The sequence below is a fragment of the Cyprinodon variegatus genome, unplaced genomic scaffold (assembly GCF_000732505.1).
Source record: "Cyprinodon variegatus isolate N-32 unplaced genomic scaffold, C_variegatus-1.0 Scaffold185, whole genome shotgun sequence".
Taxonomy (NCBI): Eukaryota; Metazoa; Chordata; class Actinopteri; order Cyprinodontiformes; family Cyprinodontidae; genus Cyprinodon; species Cyprinodon variegatus.
In genome coordinates this window covers 444,266-464,727 of record NW_015150638.1, presented here as the reverse complement: position 1 = coordinate 464,727, position 20,462 = coordinate 444,266, and the positions used below count along the sequence as shown (strand labels likewise).

The 20,462-nt window shown below is 36.4% G+C and overlaps 1 protein-coding gene across 1 annotated transcript in view; it reads left to right on the top strand.

Annotated features, from left to right (window-relative positions):
* Window positions 1-14,637: 14,637 nt before the first annotated feature.
* Window positions 14,638-20,462, top strand: part of LOC107087465 (AMP deaminase 2-like) — a 25,558-nt gene continuing 19,733 nt past the window's right edge. Inside the window, exon 1 of the mRNA XM_015379048.1 lies at window positions 14,638-15,025. Coding sequence (XP_015234534.1) covers window positions 14,917-15,025 — 109 coding nt within the window. The 5' untranslated portion in view covers window positions 14,638-14,916. The remainder of the gene's footprint in view (window positions 15,026-20,462) is intronic.

Genomic DNA, 20,462 nt, shown 5'->3' with positions numbered 1-20,462 from the left:
GACTGTCCTAATGAAAAAGACAACGCTTCTGACTGCAGGACCTCAACATCTTGGGTAAACACGGTGTACAAAGTACATTCATGGGGATTTAGTTTCCCCACCAAATACATTTAAATTATTTAAAGGTTGGAATTTCTACATTCATGTGTCAGATTATACCACTTTAGTAAAATATGACTCTTTGCCTGAAGTGCCATGCACTTTATCAGCTAACATACCCAAATCAACAATACCCTAACAACTTCCCCATAGTATACACAGGATACACAGTAAACCAGACCTAAATATGGAGGCTTAGCAGAGGTTCTGAAAGAGGGATGTTTCTTTCTTTTAGTTTACAACAAGTAAATCCGACATAGATACATTTCCAAAAGTGCTTACACTATTGCTTAATCAGATCGCAGTATGATCTTAATAACTTTAGGCAGCATTCCTTAGCAAGCTGTTAGAAACTTTGGTACTAACCCTCCCACCCGGCAGGGCAGACAAAGAAAAGAGGGTTCGTTCTCCATCTCTTCATAAATCAAGGTGTGTCTGACAAAAACACTTGGAAGATCACTGTAAACCAAAATACTTATTTTTCTGCTGGCCCTAAGCATTCCTACAAAGTGTATTTCAAGTAATCTTTGAATAACTTAACCAAAACCATTCAAGTGTTCAGTTGTGCTCTATTACTAAATCATCTTCATACTGTACATCTGGTTCACATGTTTTTTTTTTGTTTTTTTTTAACAAAATAGACAATCACCGGCTATTAATACTGTTAAACTGCAAATGAGATAGAATAGGGCTGGTTGTCTTTGAAATACAAGTTTCTAACAATGCTGCTTACTCAATGTCTTTATAAGGACCAGTTGCAAGAAATTTGTATAATAGAAGAAATAATGATGCTGAACTAGAGAAAAAAGTATAAATCAAATAATAAATTAAAAGTAAATATAAATATACTGTATGTAAAGCACTGAGTAGCAGATCTTAATCTATAATTGATTTTTCTATTTTTATATGATGTAATCATAGTTTTTATCTATATTATTCTTATTACTTTCCACACCACTGAAATATTTAGGTTTAAAGTATTCGTATTCACCAACATGTTTCTCAAAGGGATATTAATGTTTTAGAGCAGCCTTTTCAGAATCCACAGTTTAGTCCAGACATGCCCAAATTCATCAGTTAGAGGTTTCCCTGTCTTAGAACAGCTGATTCTGTTGATTGTTGTTCAGGAAAAGCCTGTTAATCAGCTGTCAATGAAAATCAGGTGATCTGAAGCAGGGAAACCTCTAAAACCTGCAGGACAGCGTCCCTTAAGGACCGACTTTGGTCATGCCTGGTTTAGTCTGATACAGGATCTATTGATGGAGATAATTGGATTTCTGAAAAGTGTTTTGTAAACGTCATTAACTGAACAGTCCTCTTTGTGTATTTTTTTTAGGTGGAGTCGGTTGAAAAAAAAACTTTGGTACATTTTTCATCTTGGCAGGCAGCCTAAAATCTGGTAAAGTAACGTAAAGTTCAAGCAGTTCTAGTTCAGCTGAACGAGAACATGTTTGGCATATTTATAATGATGACAAGCAAATACAAAAACAATCATTCAACAAAAACAATGAATTCCTCAACTATGCAAAAAGTTAACAGCAGCCTCCATGACTTTACTGTGACTTCCATCTTGCCAGTCTACAATTAGCCAGTTGTGTCTTGAAATACTAAGCACTGCACACACTTCGATCTGCTGCTAATGTGCTCCTGGTGCTTGCATCCTAATTCCCTGAACGCTTTCAAGCAGGCTAATCGCTGTAACATATCAAGTAGTGGCAGCCAATCCCATTTGGCTGAGGTCGGTGTACACCCTGCTCAGTGCACAGCCACCGCGGCTCTGATCTGTTGATGAGATTACTCCCAGAGCCTTACATCAATCTGAGTGACATGGACAAACCATGTTACATATGATGTAAGAAGGGAAAGGGAAAAAAAATACATTAATATGGATTAACAGGTCAGTGTGAATGCCCACTAATGGCTTTTCTCGTAAATGATTGCCAAGGGTACTTTTTGAAGCTCAGTTTACAAGCTTTTGTTTACAAAAAAGCTCTGATTATTCTGCTAATAAAGAAATCACAACAGGATTAAACAGAACAGCGTACAGAAATAAAATCCACCCGTTTAGCAGATGATCAAAAACCTATGTGATCCTGAAAGCCTTAGTGAAATCCATATTTTCCCTCTAAAGATGTGCACTAAGGTGTTATTTTGTATTTGCTATAAATATTTGCTATTAATCCTCTATAGGCTCCATTACAGAAGGCTGCCAGACACTGATGGGCTCAGATGGTTTTAGTCTCTGAGCTTTTCAATTGAGGACAAAACAACTGAGTCCCTCTAATGAAACATGAAGGTGGGACCTTTGCCACACTTTACTATTAAACTCTATGTCGGTGACAACAATTAAATACTTTGGTAAAAATGTTAATTCCTTACACTAGATTATTATTTATATAGTTTAATGTTAACTGATTGCATGCATTTTCCTTTTTCTGCTCATTTCAATTGAATGCAGATAATAATGATACTTTATATTCCCTTTGTACAAGAAATGAAAAGTTTATTTTGGTTTATTCACGTGTTGTTATATTGGTGTCTGTGATTGATCTTATACTATTAGACACCTTATTTTCTTTTAAATTCGGACGCAACTGTAAGTAAATGCATTTTTGTGTACTATATGGACAGGGCGCATGAAAAATCTACCAAACCCTCTTTGCCACTTGGCAAACTGTTGGTTTTGCTGCTGACTCTTGTTTGTTGGAATTTATTGGATTAGCTGAGTAAAGAAACAGTCATGGTGGCAGTTTAATTTGTTTTATTTAACCAACAGTGCTGTGTGCCTGACAGAACTGTTGAAAACATAAACAACACGCTGGGACCTTCTCATCAGCTTTGATAAGCTGCTGGTCACTTCTAATAAGTGAATGAATGAATAACTCTGTATCTTATAGTCCAATGCGATTACAAATTTAACACATACAAACATATCTGTAATGATTTTTTAACACATAATATAAAATTTACTGCATCAGTCAGGAAAGGGGTTTGAAGAGGTGAAAGCTATTTTATCATTCCCCTTCTCTCTCCAACAGTTGCTATTATCCCAGTAAGTCCCTAGTACTCCAAAAAAACTTTACCTCAGCAATGAACTCAAAGACATAAAACACAAATCCAAACTGATCCCTTGTGCTGTTTTAGCCAGAGTAGCTTCATTTGGTCCTGTGCCTTATTTAGCTGTGACAACGTCCTCTAGGAATGCATTAACTGGGTTGCTGAAAACTTCTATTATAAATGAAAGAGTAAGGCCTGCTTTTCAGTTCTTAGTCCTGTTTCTCTCCTAGACATAGCTATGGGTTAACCTTACTGTAACTAACTATATATGTTTTTTTTCCCCTCCTTTTCCTGGAGAAAACCAGCTCAGAGCTTGTCTGTTTAACTGTTTCTTTCCTAGATAGAGCTAACTTTATACCTAGTTTACCATTACCTTCTCTAACATGGAATGTATTTTGGATATTTTTCTTCAAAGCTCTTTTGTATATCTCCTTCTTGCTCCTTGAACCCTCAGTTGGTTTCGACAGAAGTTGCTCACGCTGTACGCGGTTTTGGTGGAGTTTTCGTCCTGTTGAAAGGAAATTTTTCCTCTTCCATCTTGCTACATGCATGCTTGATGTGAAGGATTGCTGCAAAGTCAACAATAAAAGGCAAAAAAATGTCTATTGCTGCTACATGCTCATCCTGGAGGAGCAACCTCAAGTAATTTACTCAATGCAATCATATGGTTTTCCATACATAGAAAACTTTTTACAAATATATCTATACTGTATGATGAGTTTGAATGATCGCTGTAAAGGGTAGAACCTTTATTGGCAGCAAGGCTTTGGATAACACATCCCCCCTTGGAAGGGCTGTGAAGAAACTGAACTTTTGCCCATGCTGCCAAGGTGGGTGACAAATAAAAATGAACAAACCACTAAAATGACTAGAGATTATATTTGTTGGCAATTGGGACTATATAGATTAACTGAATTGAAATTTTATTTAAATAATTCACAAATATTTTAATAAAACAAAGAAATATGTTGGCTTTCCAATACAATAGTAATCATTATACAACAGTGGTGATTTCTCTTTGAATACTATAGAAGCTAAACCTCCCCTGTAAATTTCATAAAATATTGGTAAAATATACATGTTAAACTTGATAAATGTAGTCTTTTAACTGCATTAAATATGCGCTAAAACGCACCTGATTTCATGAGCATGTTACACATTAATCAACTGTTTAATCCACACTCGGAGGCACTCCTCCGCTCTGGAGCAGCAGGACGCTGCCTGTCTGTCTCTATGAGAAATCCCTGTTGAGGTTTCTTCCTCAACCTTAAGATTGGATAATATGACAAAATACTTCACTTCCAGTGAGGCTAAACCTCTTAGGGGTCTATGGAGCAGGGGCGGGTCTTGAGGCTGGCTGACCAATGCTGATTGGCTGAACTTTTGTCTGATAGTGGCCAGCAGTGGCGGTTCTAGACCAAATGTACCAGGGGGCCTGGAGGGGCCCAGTGTGTTTTCATAGGGGCACAGAAAAGCATGAAATACAGGACAAGGTATTCAAATATATTAACATAGATGCACGAAGTGAAATTTCTATTCAAGGTTTAATTAAAATTCTATGTCTTATTAGGTCAATAACATTCATAATTTATATTTCATAATATACATTTCATAATTTTAATTTTAATTCAAATTACCGTTTTCTATAAAATCTTAATTAGAACTTAAGAAAAACTGATAAACTCAGCTGTAAAAATGTGAATATCTTTTTATTTATTTTGAAAAAATCATTTAGCAGATGAAAACTGGGATCCTATCTTAATACCACTGAAGCTATCACCTTATTATCTTTAGATAATTAGTAAAACAGAATTTGTAAAGAAAAGAAAATAATAAATAGATCCAAAGAACCTATGAGTAACCATGTCTGTTCCAATCATCATTAGGAAATCATCCTTAGAATTTCTTTGATTATTATATCTTAAGTGCAGGGTCCATAACAGGGGCCCCTGTTGGCCCCCATCTAGAGCCGCCTATGGTGGCCAGACAGTGAGGAGGTTTACCTTCTGAGTCAGGAGGGAAAAGTGATTATTCAGCCAGAACAGTCATCGTGAACTGAACTCTTGGTTTTTGGAGTTCATTATTTACAATAGGGGTGTGTTTTATGTGTTTCAACATTTATTAATGCAATATTTGACATTTGGATTTAATTAACACCCTTGAGCCTCCCCTGTTTCGGACAGAAGCAGCCAATACTCTTATCCAGGAAGCATTTTCAAAACATACAGTACATACAGTATAAAGAAATCAGCTGCATTGCTTTTCTTTTAAATTCTAAATAAAATCCTGTTATATACTGTAGTCAGATTATTATTATCTAGATGATCATAAATTTGGTAATAGTTTTCGATTACAACCAATAATTTTGCAACAGTCCCTCCTAAGCAAGCATGAAGTGACAGAAAAAACCTCTGGCAGAATGTGCGGCCATGTCCACTACCCATCTGGTGGCTGAGAAGACCGAACAGACTAAAGCAAAACAGAAACATGTCAAGATTGAAAAGTAGCATTTTAAGATTCCATGAACCTCTGCCTTAAGAGATTGCTCATGATCTGGTAAAAGCAACAGCTCCCAAGATTGATGACTGTAACTGCTTATGATCTGTGCAGAAATTCGAGCTATGTGACGATTTTTAAAACTATTAACTGCAGTGATCTTGTTGATAAGTAATATATTTTACATAGTTCTTCTAGGTATGATGCATATGATCTTGAGTCTTTTTTGGAGTAAATACAGTAAAATAACACAAAGCACCCTACAAGAAACATAATGAATGTTCAGATAGTTTTAGACGTTTGTGATATCAGATTCTTCACAAGCACAGAGTTCACTTGGAAAACCTGTGTGATTGTGCATTGTAGTTTTTTTTTCTTTTTTTATTGAAGCTTTTGCTCTAAATTTTCTATTATTGGATAATACAGAACAAAGCAGCAATCTTTCCTAACAAATCTTTGCTTGAGAATAGCTTGTCTAGTTTATTCCCTGAACCACAGTTTGAATGAGTCTATATACACCCACCCACAATTGTTACCTCAGTCTGACTAAAGTGAGGAACAGGCATGAACAGCAGGTGAAAAACAAGCAATAAATCATAAAAAATACTTGTAAGTTGTTTTGTTTTTTTACTCTAAATTCACTAAACAATGTTAAATATAGTTTTAACTCATGATCTCATCCACATATTGATAAGTCCTTTAATCTGCAACTCTAACATCTGTTCTCTGTTAAACATTGTTTTTATATTGTCGTTTCTCAAAACTTTGGAGCTCATAAGCTCAGAGAGTACTGGGAATGCAATTAAATGGAAAGTGTAGTGTAGTCTTTTTATTGATTATTTAGGAGAGGCTTGTGTTTTATTTTGTCAGATTTTAATCAAATATAAATATATATTTTTTTATTGATACCAACATTAATGATGGGTTACTCATCTTCTATTTGAGACAAACGTCTTGTGCAAATAAAAATCCATCCATCCATCCATCTTCTCCTGCTTATTCCGTCAGGGTCACAGTGGGGCTGGTGCCAATCTCCGGCAGTCTGTGGGTGAGATCAGGGATAGGTCAGCACAGAAACAACAAAGACATACAATCACACACACACACACCTAAGGGCAATTTAGGGAAGATAAGGCCGGGAATCGACCCCGCAACCATCTTGCTACAAGGCAACTCACTGCCCCACAGTGCAGCTTCAAATAAAAAAGATTACTGTAAATGTATATCAATGACTGACTGGGTATTAATATAAAAGTGTCTCTAATGAACAGGAAAATGTATCTATATTTTGTAAGGACAATGTTATAAAGTAAATGATATCAGTCTGCATATTATAGAAATGTGATTGTTGGCTAATAATAGCCATAATAATCTGAGCAATATCAAATCTACCTATTTTCTGTACAGAGGAATAGGTGCACTGGTCAGACTGGAAACAGGGCAATGTGACCAAAAACCAAGACTCTGTCTATAACAGTTTTCCTTGCATAGTATAGTTATAAATTTGTTGGATTTATCTTTGGAAGAGACAGACAAAGGAAATAGAATCCTGAGAAAACTCCAAAACTACCTTAAGAAAAGCCACGACTATCTGTTGTATCAAGCAGGGCTGGTTGATTACATCCCAGCATGATACAGAGCCTCTACGTGGGAGGGTTAATGACCTGCAGTGGCAAAAGCAGGGCCTCAACTTCAATCCACCTGAAAATCTGTAGATGGATTTACAGACAGCTTGCTATGATCATGCCTGAGTAGACCTGTGAAAAAAGAAATGTATCCTCCTCTGTCTTGGCAGGTAAGATGAGGCTGTTGTACACAAACAGTCTGGAGGCAAGTGTTAAAGGAATTTGTCATTTGTTCATCTATTATTAGGCCCGAGCAGTGAAGCGCTGCGAAGGCTTATTGTAATTTTCTGGTCATTTTTGATTTATTTTGAAGTTGAAGAGTTGCTGTCAATGCTGTTACATAATTAACAAAATGTGCAAGTGAAGCTTTAAGAAGACATCACACTAAATATGTGTGATATAACATTTATTTATTCATTCATTCAGGATTTGTTTTGTTTTTTTAAGTTGAAGGGGATAACTGCTTTGGTGTTTAAGAACATTTAACTGTTTCATCATACCAGCAGAGGGCGCTTGTTCCCCACTGTAGCAATGTTTTCTTATTGAGTTTCAGTGGTATGAATAAGTAACAAGAAAGCACACATATAGAGTATATCCTGCTGAGGCTATTCATACGTGTTTGACTCCATTGAACCTTTAGTTAGCAGTAAACTAGTTCAGCAGATATTATTATAACATATGTTTATGTCAGGTGCACTAACAGCAATCTCAGAGGTAGGTTTGTAGTTTTGTTTAATTGAATATTTTTTCTCTGTGTGCAATTCACTTAAAGTATAGCAATTCCAGGAAATTCTTAATGTATTCTGGGAAAAGCAACAGCACTCCAGACTGATAACTGTAAGACCGAGAGAAAACAAAACAATGGAATCAGTCTAGCACTTTTGTTGTGCCATTTAAATCACACATTTCATTTTCCTATCAGTGGGAGATTCTCCAAAGACTATAAAAAATTGTAGATATGTCCTCAGCTTGGTTACCCTAAAACTGAACTTATTTGTTACTTAAGTTATTTGGTGTGAGTTTTGCCGAACATAGCAGGGGCAAATATAGCATGATTAAACTTTTGCTTTGGAGGAGAGAGGCTAACACATACCTTCTAAATTCATGTTGCACTCTTTTCTGACTTTTAGTAATTCCTTATTTTTGTCATGCATTCATTTTTTTTCCACAATACAGACGCATTATGGAAACAATGAGTTGCATGTTTTAAACTCAAATTCCTCACTCTAAGCTTTTAAGAAGAAAAATAAGGACATTTTTGAGGAAAAAAAAATTAAAACATGTTGCTAAGGGAATCTGATCAAAGATCTTCCTTAAGCAAAAAGGCTCACAAGCTTTACACAGTTAAGATCTCCTTTTCCTGAGGGAACATCAACACCCAGGCCACCACATGCTAAGATCTTTTAAAGAACGTCAATATACTAAGACTTGTGTAAATGGACTGAAATCACTTCATAAATCAATCTATTCTAAGAGCAGACAGTGATTTGAACGTTAAAACTGTTCAGCAAGAAAACAGATGAAGTAAATAAAGAAAAGTATCTTTTGCATAAACCTTTTTTTTTTTTTAGCAAAAATGGACAAAAGCTAATTATCAAACATAGAAACCCTTGAACACAAAAGTAAAAGTATTTGTGATCATAATCACACTAAACTATACAAATCAATGTAAGCAGAAAAAAAATCACACCTCTGATGGATTCAGGTTGGAGGTAACCTTTTAACTTTTCCAACATGTTTATTTTGACTAGAAGTAATGATAATAGTGTGGGAAAGCAAAGCCAAAGTCTCTACTTGAATCCAACAGATAATCTTTGAAGGTGAGATTAGGGTGATGACAAAGAGGCCTTCCATCATCATAGACTTGGAGCTCATTTCCAAACTTAAATAATCTAAATAACCGTGGATAGGTGAAAAACTCTGCTCAATAAATATAAAAGAGTTTAAAAGCTGTAAAACCATATATATATTGCTCATATTTATATTAAATTTTGAGTTATGCCTATTTAATTTGATCTCTAAAAAACCCTTTTGAATTAATTGTCATCTTAAATCAGATAGTGTTTGAATATTTTTACAAATAAGATGCATGGATCACTCTCATAATCAGTTTTCTAATCTGTGAACATTATTTGATTGTTGACTTTTTTTCTGTAAACAAAACAAATAAATTTCACACAGTGTAAAGATAGAGATTCTAGTTGGTTCTTAGATTCAACATACAATTATAAAACACACAAGAGTTACTGATAAACATCAATTAAGGGCTAAACTTGACAGTTTGAACCAAGAGTAACATAATTAACCATCAAGTTAAAACTTAACAGAAAAACTGGAGTGACTGCACTGTGATAAACCTGAAGGTTGGTAAATTTGAGCCTAGAATACGAGGAAAAAGAATTTAAATGATGGAGAAATCTGATTTCTTGCCAGTGGTGGTTGGTGGAGTTTTTATCCAGGGGGCGCTATAAATTCAGAATAGATACCAAATAACAAAAACCAATCAAACTTATACTAATGTATCACATTAGTACATTTATATTAATGTTAACAATAAAAAACTGAATAAAAACACTTTATAAACAGAATATAATTTCTTGTACAGGTTTAATTTTTGAACATACATTTTGCCCTTCTGAGGCTTTCTGAAGGCAAATCTGTGTTTTGCATGGCCCAATATGGTATCACACACCAATAATAATGTACCAGTTTAACAATGGAGAAGCTATTAGTCAGCTTTATATTTCTTTAATATATAAAACCTATTTATTCTATGAGAAAAAGGAGAAACTATGCAAATTAACAAACACCTAGATTAAATACACAATATTTATATTTTCCCTGTGAATCCCAGAATGTTCATGCTTCTTTGCCTTTTCTAAAAAGTGTTTTAAATCAGTCCTACCTGTCTGTATCTATGCTGGGTCAGATCTTGATGTTTGAAAAATGAGGCAGGCAGTCAAGGCAGCAGAAAAAAGCATTAGCCTTGCTGCTTGCAGTTAGCCAAGCCTTGTAGCTACAGTAAACCAGGTCGTGCAAAAAGACTGTGTACGGTCTCTCTCTCTGTCTCTGTCTTTCACTTCCGCGACTCGACCCGTCAATCACCTGCTCTACAACTATGACGACAGTTCTTGTCACCTCAGGGCGTAGTTCAGCTGCGCTCATAGCTCTCCTATACCTCTACATTGCAGATGAGCTACTGCACATGTACAAGTTTTAACGAGAGTCGATGAGCAAACATTTTTGCACCCTAGGGCGGAAATACGTCACCAATCCAACGATTAACCAAACAGCTTTACTCATCATTAAAAATAAAATATTTATCTTGCACATCAAAATATATAAATATATGTCAAAATATTTTAATTATTTATAATAAAACATTTTTTTTTTTTTTTTTTTTTTATGCCTTAATCAAGGTCATTAGGTGGCTGGGGCGGCACCCTAGTAACCTCTATTAACCAGCAGGCATGTCTCTTGCACCAATTCTTGTCTGCATTTTACTTTAACTGGAGGCTTTTGAAAGAGTTGGCTGTACAGCAATCCTGACAATGCACTGAAACAGAAGTAACGACTGTTTTTATGCATCTCTGGACGGAGCAGAACAAACCGAACCCAGTGGGACTAATTGCAACCAAACCACAGCCAACAAGTAAACATCTTTTCCCCCTTTTTTAGCAGGCCAACATCAACTTTAGTGACTCCCCATTACAAAGGGGTGGCTCTTGTTTGGCTACTCTATAAAGCCTGGAGCTCAAAGCTTCTCTAGACATTTTGAATTGAGAAAGCTTTATGGATGGGAGGTGAACGTCTTCAAACTTGGAAAACAAACTTCAGTGGTTTGTTTTTAACTTTTTTCTTTTGAATGACTATGACCTGGATGACTGAGAATCTTCACCAACATCTTTTCCCCGCTTTCATCTGAGGCTTAATAAATACTCTGCTCGGGCAAGAGAGAGGTTCAATAGATATTTTTACATGTGTTGTTGTATTTTATCTGAAAGAATCTTTCTGACTCAACTGCTGATCGTTATTTTCTGCTTAATTCCTCTTTTTCATTTGTTTAAAGAGTTAGGCTTCTATGGTTGGTTAATACGGCATTGTTAGCTCCAAGCTACCTCATTGCCAGCCATATGTTAGCAGCGATTTTGTGAGTCTTCCAACCCCTCTTTTGTTCTAGCTGGCCCGCCGCAAAATCAGCCCCAAATTGGATGCCCTGTTCCAGGTGAACTAACCTATTCTTTCCAGCATCACTATATTTGAATGCATGTTTTGATTGCATTTAATATCTTTGCATTAGGGTTATTATATTATAAAGAATGCTTTGGATTCATTAAGCCTTATAACTGGAACATACCTCAGAGACTTTTAAATGGACCCTTAAAACCCCCTTTCGTTCGTTTGGGTGATTTGTTAGCTTGCAATACCGGATACCTAGCCTGGGTGCCATTCCAAACTTAGTCCCGCCCACAACGTTTGAGGTCGGAAAGTTTGGTCTGGCATTGCTCAATAGTAGCGCGAGTATGCTCGCACAATATCTGGCAGGCCAATCAAATTGTCAGGGCGGGCTTTATACGATGTTGGACAGATGATCAACAATAACGTAATCAACCACGTGACCAAAGCGCGCTTGGGTTACAACAATAATGGCTGCCGCTGGAGAGTTGAGGTGTGTAGATTCTGCTATTAGGTCTGTTCTAGAAGATATCGACAGCAAATTAATTTAAAAGAGGAACAGAGAAACGCGATCAAGGCTCATCTGCTTATTCTAGGTGTGCAACTGCACGCTTTGATTTTTGTTGACAACAACTATGCGTCGCTTAACATATGTCACGCACTCCTTTGCTCTTATTGGTTGTAGGTCTATCCAATTGAGTGCAGAGGCATTTTTTTTCCTGGTTCGTTCGAAACACGCCCCATAATCACAGCTCTATGGAGCAGTATCAGACTCATATTCTGACTAGAATTGAGTCGGACTACGTCAGGCTACCGGATACCTGTCTATGTCTCTGAAATGAGGGTCATTAAAGGGAATTGTTGGGGGTTGTAATGATAGCGGGAAGGAATCAACTCAATCGCTGCATTGTAGGTTTTTGAAAGCTGAAATCTGGATTTTTTTAATGCTCTTAAAAATGGATTAAACGGTGATTAAGGCTGATGTGTGCTGATTTCCTCAAAACAAAGCTAATTCACATCTAAAAAAAACTGGAACAAACCATATTGGTGGAGAACTTTTGGCTGACTTATCTTTTAGATGTGCCAGTAATTTTAGAGCGCACTGTATATTAATGCACATCATTGAGGTAAAACATGTTGCCTAAAGGAAAATGTATAGATTTTTGTTACATAAGAGGAAAACATAGTTTTTTTCAATATGTTTTGTCTTATTAGACTCTCTGCCTCTTTTTGCTTTCTTAAACAAAAAAACGAAAATAAAAATATGATGTATAATTTCTTGCTTATTTCCCACTTTCAGTTTGGTAATTTATTTTTTATCTGCTGGAATCAATAATATTTTTCATACTCTAGCATTGCTGTTGGGAGTTGTCGTTAAGTAAATTATGAGCAGAGGTAGCCTACGTTAGATGCTAGATTCAGTAAGACATGTTTTTTCCTGATTGAAACAAATTTAAGAGGTAATAGTTTAAACTGTTACTTATAATAATGATAGTAGAATTAGTGCTCTTAGCATTGTTAAATGTAAATAGGCTACCAATAACTTTAGCTCAGTCTGGTGGCTGTGGTTACCTTGTAGTGTCAGCCGAAATCATTGTGGCAAAAAAACAAAATATATTAATTAAAATATCAAAAGCCAAACATAAGAAATATTTTTACTTTCAGTGTGTCAGGAATCCAGTTAGTGTGGTCTGTTTTGTGTCTGTCTCACCCTCCACCACCAGGTGGTGCCCTGTCATTGTTGGTCCTCCCTGCACACCTGCGGCTCTTTGGATCATTATCTGGAAAAATACTTAAGGAGTGGACTGTCACAACCTCGACGCCAGAGTGTTTGCCAGTTTTGGGTACTCTAGCCATGCTTAGATTAGAAGAGTCTAACCTGAGTCTTTGTTTCACTGAGCCTAACCTTGTTTTTGTCTTTGCCTTTGGCAGGAAGTCCTCCTGCGTACTGGATGTTTGGCCTTCTTCCCCTGGAAGGATAGTTTACTGAGTTCACACTGAGCAGGGGAGAAACCTCTGCATGTGCCGTTCAAGTCCCTCACGGAAATCCAAGTGACAGTCCGCTCCATTGCTCCTCCGGGTCCTAAGTATGTCTACCAGTCCACTCTTCAACAAGTCCCCTCTTCTCAGGATCAACCCACACTTTCTGGATTCAAAGTGAGAGAAGAATCCCCCCAAACGTGAGTTCCTCACTAGCATCAACCTGACGGCATTCAAGACTCCTACGGTCCCTGAACTAACTGTTGTGATATCCTCTCCAGACCTTTTTAGTTTCTGTTCACCAGCTTTCTTAGTTCCAGATCTACCCCCTTCAACCCTACCTGAATAAACCTGTTAAACCTTTGCCTTGCTCTCTGAGTGGTTCTCTGCATCTTTGGGTCAGACCTTTAAGCACATCGTGACACAGTGAGATTACCGGTAAGCAGTCACAGCTAGTTGACACAATTTAGATACCTATCTGCATTTCTGCTTGTTTGTCTGTCCAATCAGCATTGTACTGATTTTGGTCATATTATTATCACAGTAGGTGAGAAGAGAGAGGGCAATATACAGTATGTAAAGCAAGAAGATGTCGGAAAAATCTAGATAAAGCAAATAACAATGGATGTTATTGAAATGCTTACATTTTAGGGTATTACTGTACTTGACATTTTGTAAGATGCATTCATGTAGAAATTTGATCAATGAATGTGGATAGGTTTTACTGTGATTTTCTTTTTTTATTTGGTCCACGTTTTGTAGTCCATAAAAACATTATATATTTTTTAACATGCAATAACTCAGTTTTAATGTGTGTGAACTTTGAGTCTGTTCTTGTTAAGACTGAACATACTGTAGCTGTATTTCCTCTGTTTTACTAAAGCTGTGCACTAAAGGCAACTATTAATATGATCAGTTCACTGTGATGCTATATGATTTCACACTTACTTGTTGAATTAAACACAACAACTTTTACTATTTATTAGGTGTTATAAGTTTTCTCTCTCCTACTCTTCAGTAAAAAGTATGCAGAGATTTGTAGTTGTCATGGCAACAGGAGAGCAGTGTGTGCTTTGTAGTTGATGTGCGTGCTTGTGTGTGTGTGTGGGGGGTGTTTTTTTTTTTGCGCATGAAGAGTGGAAGCAAGCCCCTTTATTACTCCCCACCCCCTTCAATGTTGCAGCTCAGGCACGGGGGTCTTTGCAGAGGGGGCGCGGTCAGTTTCTCTGCAGAGGGATGCTGATGCTGAACCAGTGAGTCCGGAAATCCCTGCTCACACATTCAATTGACTGCAGTAAGACTCCCTCAAGCTACAAGCATCTGTGTTACATCTCTACTGGCTGTCCTACTCCTCCTCCATCTCCGCCTCTCCCTCCTCACTCATCTAGCATCTCTCCATCCTCTACAGCTCAGCCTTACTCACTCAGTTCTCATCCTCCTCTTCCTTACATCCGAGCCAAGCTGACTGACACAACCTGGGATCATGTCCTCCAACGTGCCCTCCGGCACCGCATCCGGTGGCTCTGGAGCCAAAAGCAAGCCCATTTCCCCTTTTAAGAAGCGGGGCAGCCTGCAGTACACAGCCAGCACAGGTGAGTGGAGTCTCCCATGAACATTAAATCCCATGTTTCAGTTTAGACTGTTTTAGAGGAGTAACTGAAAAGTCTCATGTTTGAAACATTCTCTGTGTTTTACTTTAATTTCTGTCAGAAGTTATTGAAATCCAAACCTGTTGATTACTAGAAGGTGCAACAATAGTTTTATTTTTTTTTCTGGGATAATTTCAGACATATAACCTGATATATAATACTTGTTTAGAGCCTTCCTGATAATGCTCATTTTCATATTTGTCTTTACTTATTTTTAAAAGAGACAAAAAACATGTTTCATGGTTTAAAAAGCTATTTTGTAGTTCAACAAGCTGCAGCAATATCAAAACCTTGGATGTTGCGTAACTTGATTTTACCAGGTACAAACTCCTTTGTTGTTTGCGGATTTGTTTTAAACTGGATGACCACACAGCAATAGGATTAATTACTTGCAAGGCATATTACAAACTACACTTCATTTTCTTGAGAGCAGAAATTGGATGACTGAATTTTTTTTGCACAGCTGGATAACTGCAAAGAAAGAATACCTATGTTGGTACCTCAGGACTTTGTCCTTAGCTGAATGAGAGGATTAGTGTCCCCTCTGATGTGTGCACATGTCGCTCAGCCTTTTATCCAAACCACAAAGAGGAGGCGTCCTTTCCTGCTCCAGCTACACTTTCTTTGAAATGCAAAACTTGTTTGTTTGTTACATGAAGCTCAGGGGATGCTCTGTAAAACGTGGTAAAAGCATCTCCATGTTAAGCAGCTTCTTAAGATCATATCTCTCTCATTTAGCCTTACACTGAGGCTTTTAGGTTTAACTTTTCAAATGCACAACTACCTGCAAATAATTTCTACACCGAAGAGTTTTTATTGTCTTTTTTGCAAGAGATTAATGTTCAGATCAGAACACAAACCAGAGGGGCAATTATAGGTGCTACTACTAATGTAGTTAGTTGTTAGAGTTGTAAAGATGATGTTAGTAGAAACCCCAATGGTTATGTAAGGTAAGAATGTTGCTGCTCATTGGTGGTTCTAGATGGGGGCCAACAGTTGATTTTGAATATAATCTAAAAAATTGTTACAGTTGTTATATAATATGATCAGAGTTTTCATTTGCTTTGGCTAAGGTTTCCAGAGAAGCCATTTGGTTACCTTAAATTTTAAACAATTCTTCCACATAATATCAGACATTATCCCAGCATCCCAGTTTATCAATAAAATTAATAAATCTGCTGGAAGAAGAGATATATCCAGAGACACAATAACCTGGTTTCATAAATGTTCACATCCCTACCCAAATACCCAAGCAACGTCTTGATTAAGTTATATTTTCTCTCTCGGACCAGAAATGTTTTTGTTAGATATAAATGCAGACTTAACTGTGGTGTTAGAAAATACAAATAAAAACAACTTCCTAATCTTTATCTTTGTATTAGACACAATGGTTTTTACACATATCAACTTACACACACATTCACATACAGTTACTTTGGGGCTCACTGACAAAAGCAAGGCTGCAGTACACAGTAGGCACCAGGTCATCTGACCAACATCAGAATGCAATGTGAGTGAAGCGTCTAAGTCAAAGACACAAGGACTGAGACGGAAAGAGCTGGGGTTCAAACTGGCAACCCTCTGGTTGGACCTGTCACCACCTTGTTAAGAACCTCAGCTGTCTTCTCTATGGTCTTCTGTTGGTGATGTTCAGTGTTGGGAAAAAATAAATAAACTTCGGTCAATCACACCCTGACAGGTTCTACCACCTTGATTTGTGGATTTTCTTGGCCTTATGCAGAATATGGAAAATCCAATTGCTGTTTCTCACATGTAAAACACAACCAGTACCTGCTGGAAATAGCTGCAGCTCATCCTGCTTTCTCTTGAGTTCATTAGATTGTCTATATACTCAAGAAAATTGTATAATGAACTGCAGCTAAATGTTCCTCAGCAGAGGGTTTCTTAAGGGTTATGCACACTTTAATGAGGTTTTTAAAAATATATTTTCTCTTTTTATGTCTTAACCTTAAATTATTAGGTTTGTTTTTCTTTTATATTGTACAGGATGGCTGTCCTATTACATGAGGTAAAGGTTTCTTAATGATTTATCATAGCATCTTTGTTAGAACACAAAACCTTTCATTTTAACAATGGTGTTTACACCTGATTTTGAAATTACAGGAATTAAAATAATTATTTTGTGCTGCTTGGTGGAAAAGCCTCATCTCGCAGTGTGACTGTAATTGCAAAGTAGCTTCTTTTGTTGTTTTACATTTTATTTTTAGAGCAGTGGTTATGTTTGCAAAGCCTTGGCTATATATCATGATAGAAAATGAAATGCATATAGTGCAACCTGAATTGATGTTAACATGGATGTAATGTCCATGTTCCTTATGATCAAGTATTTATCAAGCACAGCATATTTTCATTAATACATTCTTCTTTATATCATTTTGGTTGGCAACAGTTGCATGCTGTGACTTTCGTTCATTGTCAATATTCTCAACAGCTTGGTTACATCAGCGACATCTAATCCAACAGCAGGAAAGCTGAGCAAAACATCAGCTAACAGATCCAGATGCTTTGAACAATTAACCACTTTATTGACTGTAAATAAAATATATTTTTATCTTATATGATTCAATAACTGCATATATGCTGTTTTAATAAAGAAATGTATTTTGTACATCTTCAGTTCTGAAGTCAGACTGCACCATCTGTGGATTCCTATCTGAAGCCTTCAGGGTTTGAATGTAGACACTCTCTGCAGAGGCACATGAAAAACTAACATTCACATTTGATGTTGTTAAAGCTTCCAGGGAACCATCTTAGTAAGCAAATATGACATTTAGGTGACTCATCTCTTTTGTTTTGTGCTGTTTTGCAAAGGCGCTTGTGTCGTTGGGGGCAGATTGTACAGTATTGCATCTGTGAATGCAGCAAAGTCAGACTGCAGAGACGTTTTGATTTAACTGCATTTAATCAGATGGTTCCTTTAATTGTCTCTTCAAGTGACTGTTCTTTAAAGGATGCATTTTTGCTGCAACCACTCTGTATTATAGATATATATTGTGCGACACCTTTTCAACACATAACATATACCTGCATGCAGCAAAAACAGGTTACCCCCTTTAACTAGTCGGCTCACTCAAAGCGGAGTAAATGGGAAATCTTGTTTCAGGATCAGAGCAACATGGATTTAGAGTGCATTTTGTACGGTAGTTTCTGTATTTATCACAGTATTGCAGGATGTAACCCAGCAAAGAGAAGCTTTGGATGAATGTACACCCACTTTCTAGCTCGCCCACATCAATTCGAAACAATTTGGACTTGTTCTACCTCTAATATGTGCAAATAACTGTAAATGAATCCGCACATATCTTCTTGAATCATAACATCATCTGAATAACTCAAAATTATTAGGAGGAAAATGCATTAACAGCAAAACCTTTTTCCCATGTCACATTACATCCTTCAACTTAAATATTTTATTTTTATAGTCATTTTATATGTTAAAACATAAGGTGGTGCACATGTTTAAAGTTGATGGAAAACCATACAGGGTTTAAAATAAATATTTCTAATATAATGTGGAATACATTTATCCTCAACCCCCCTGAGTCACTGCTTTTCAGAAACAATTTCACTGCAATCACAACTAAAGAAAATTGGATCCGTTCTTCAGTGATAACAGCTTAAAATGTGGGCAGTTTTCAGGTTCTGACACAGTTTCTTGGTTGAATTTTAGTCTGGACCAGAGCTCCAGCATATGAATGCTCCAGAAAAAATAAAATCTAAGTAAGTCATTTTTTCTAAAAATAACTATGTTTAGCAAATGCAATAAGATGATTTCCTTTTAAAATAATAATCATAAAAAAAACTCCATTATAGAATCTAACTATCTTATTTTAGGGGCAAAAATACACAGGCCATCTTAGTTACCTGGTAAAATTACATTAAAATACACTTATTTTAAGAAGTTTTTGATTATTTCTTGCATTGCATTGTGTCATTTAAACCATTTTAGTTACACCTCTGAATGCATGTTTAGGGTTATCAATCAGTTGGTAGGTGACCCCCCACCAGCATAAGACTTGCTTTGAGACTGTAGCATCTAAGGGATTTTCTTACAGTTTTGTCGTGCATTCAGATTCAACCCTCTTAACTGACCAGCTGCCCCGTGGTCTGTTGAATAGAACAGTCATAACCTTATGAGTTTTGTCTAGCCACTTTTCATAAAGCTTAAACATTTGTTAAGAGCATGTTATATAATAGTCCTTTTAAGTGATAAGCATTAGATTTCCACAGCTCCTCCAGAGTAAACAATGGCATTAATGCATCTTCTTTTGTTAATGCTGCCTTTGCTTGCCCTTTTGGTTTAAATTGAAATTACATTTACTGTAAACACTATTTTGTAATAAGGTGATTTGTAACGGCAATTGTTTCACCTGAATCTTTTTCAGGGTATTATTGCAGAAGGGATCACAATAACGATGCATTGTGGATTTGTCACAGTTAAAACAAATTAAAAAGTCTGCTTTCTGGCATAAATTGAGTAAAGGGTTAAGAGAAAAAAAACAATTACATTTTTCCAGGCATAATACACTTTAATCAGTTGGCTGATTCAGAATGGTCAGTTAGCAACGCAGTAAATGACCTTTGATCATGCCGCTTTGTTGTCATCGCTACGATCCCAAACAGATTTCACACTGCCTATTACAGACAAACACTGTAATGCCACTGTAGCCAGAATCTGATGTGAAGTAGTAAGACATTTATTAATAATTGACAATGGGTTACAATGAGACACATTTGATAACCTGTATTCAGACACTTTTTTCCACCCCCATCCCCTGCTGTTTTGATTGAACATCTGGCATGGACAGGGTTTTGATAGGGTGGGGTCACCTTTCTGTCGTCTAGATGCTGAATGGTGTTTTATCAGATACCTGATAGAAGCTGCTTTTTGCACTTACAGAGAGACCCAGTCCTGCTGGAAAGGTACAGTTTTTGACATTGGGTTATCTTTTTTAAATGGCTGAAAATGTTTGTTTGTTTTTTTTTAACTAATGTTTTAACTCTTTTTTCAATGTAATGTTACCTTATTATCCAACAGATTGTATGGAGTTAAGCCTTTTAACTCACTATAGATCATTGAATCTATTTTTTTAACAAAACTGAAAGAAAAATTGAAAGATTAAAAACATAGATGGAATAAAATAGTGAGAGATATTTGCCAAATTAGTTATGAATTTTTTAAGAGATGCATTGAAAAAACCTACTAATGTTCAGTTTTCACTTCACAGCTTTCTGTACGTCTAAGATCAATATTCAAAAAGAGCAATAATGATAATGACTCTACTTTAAAGAGGATTAATTAATAACTTTTATCTATCTATTTGATAGGGTGTCAAAATGGCTGAAAGCATCTAAAAGC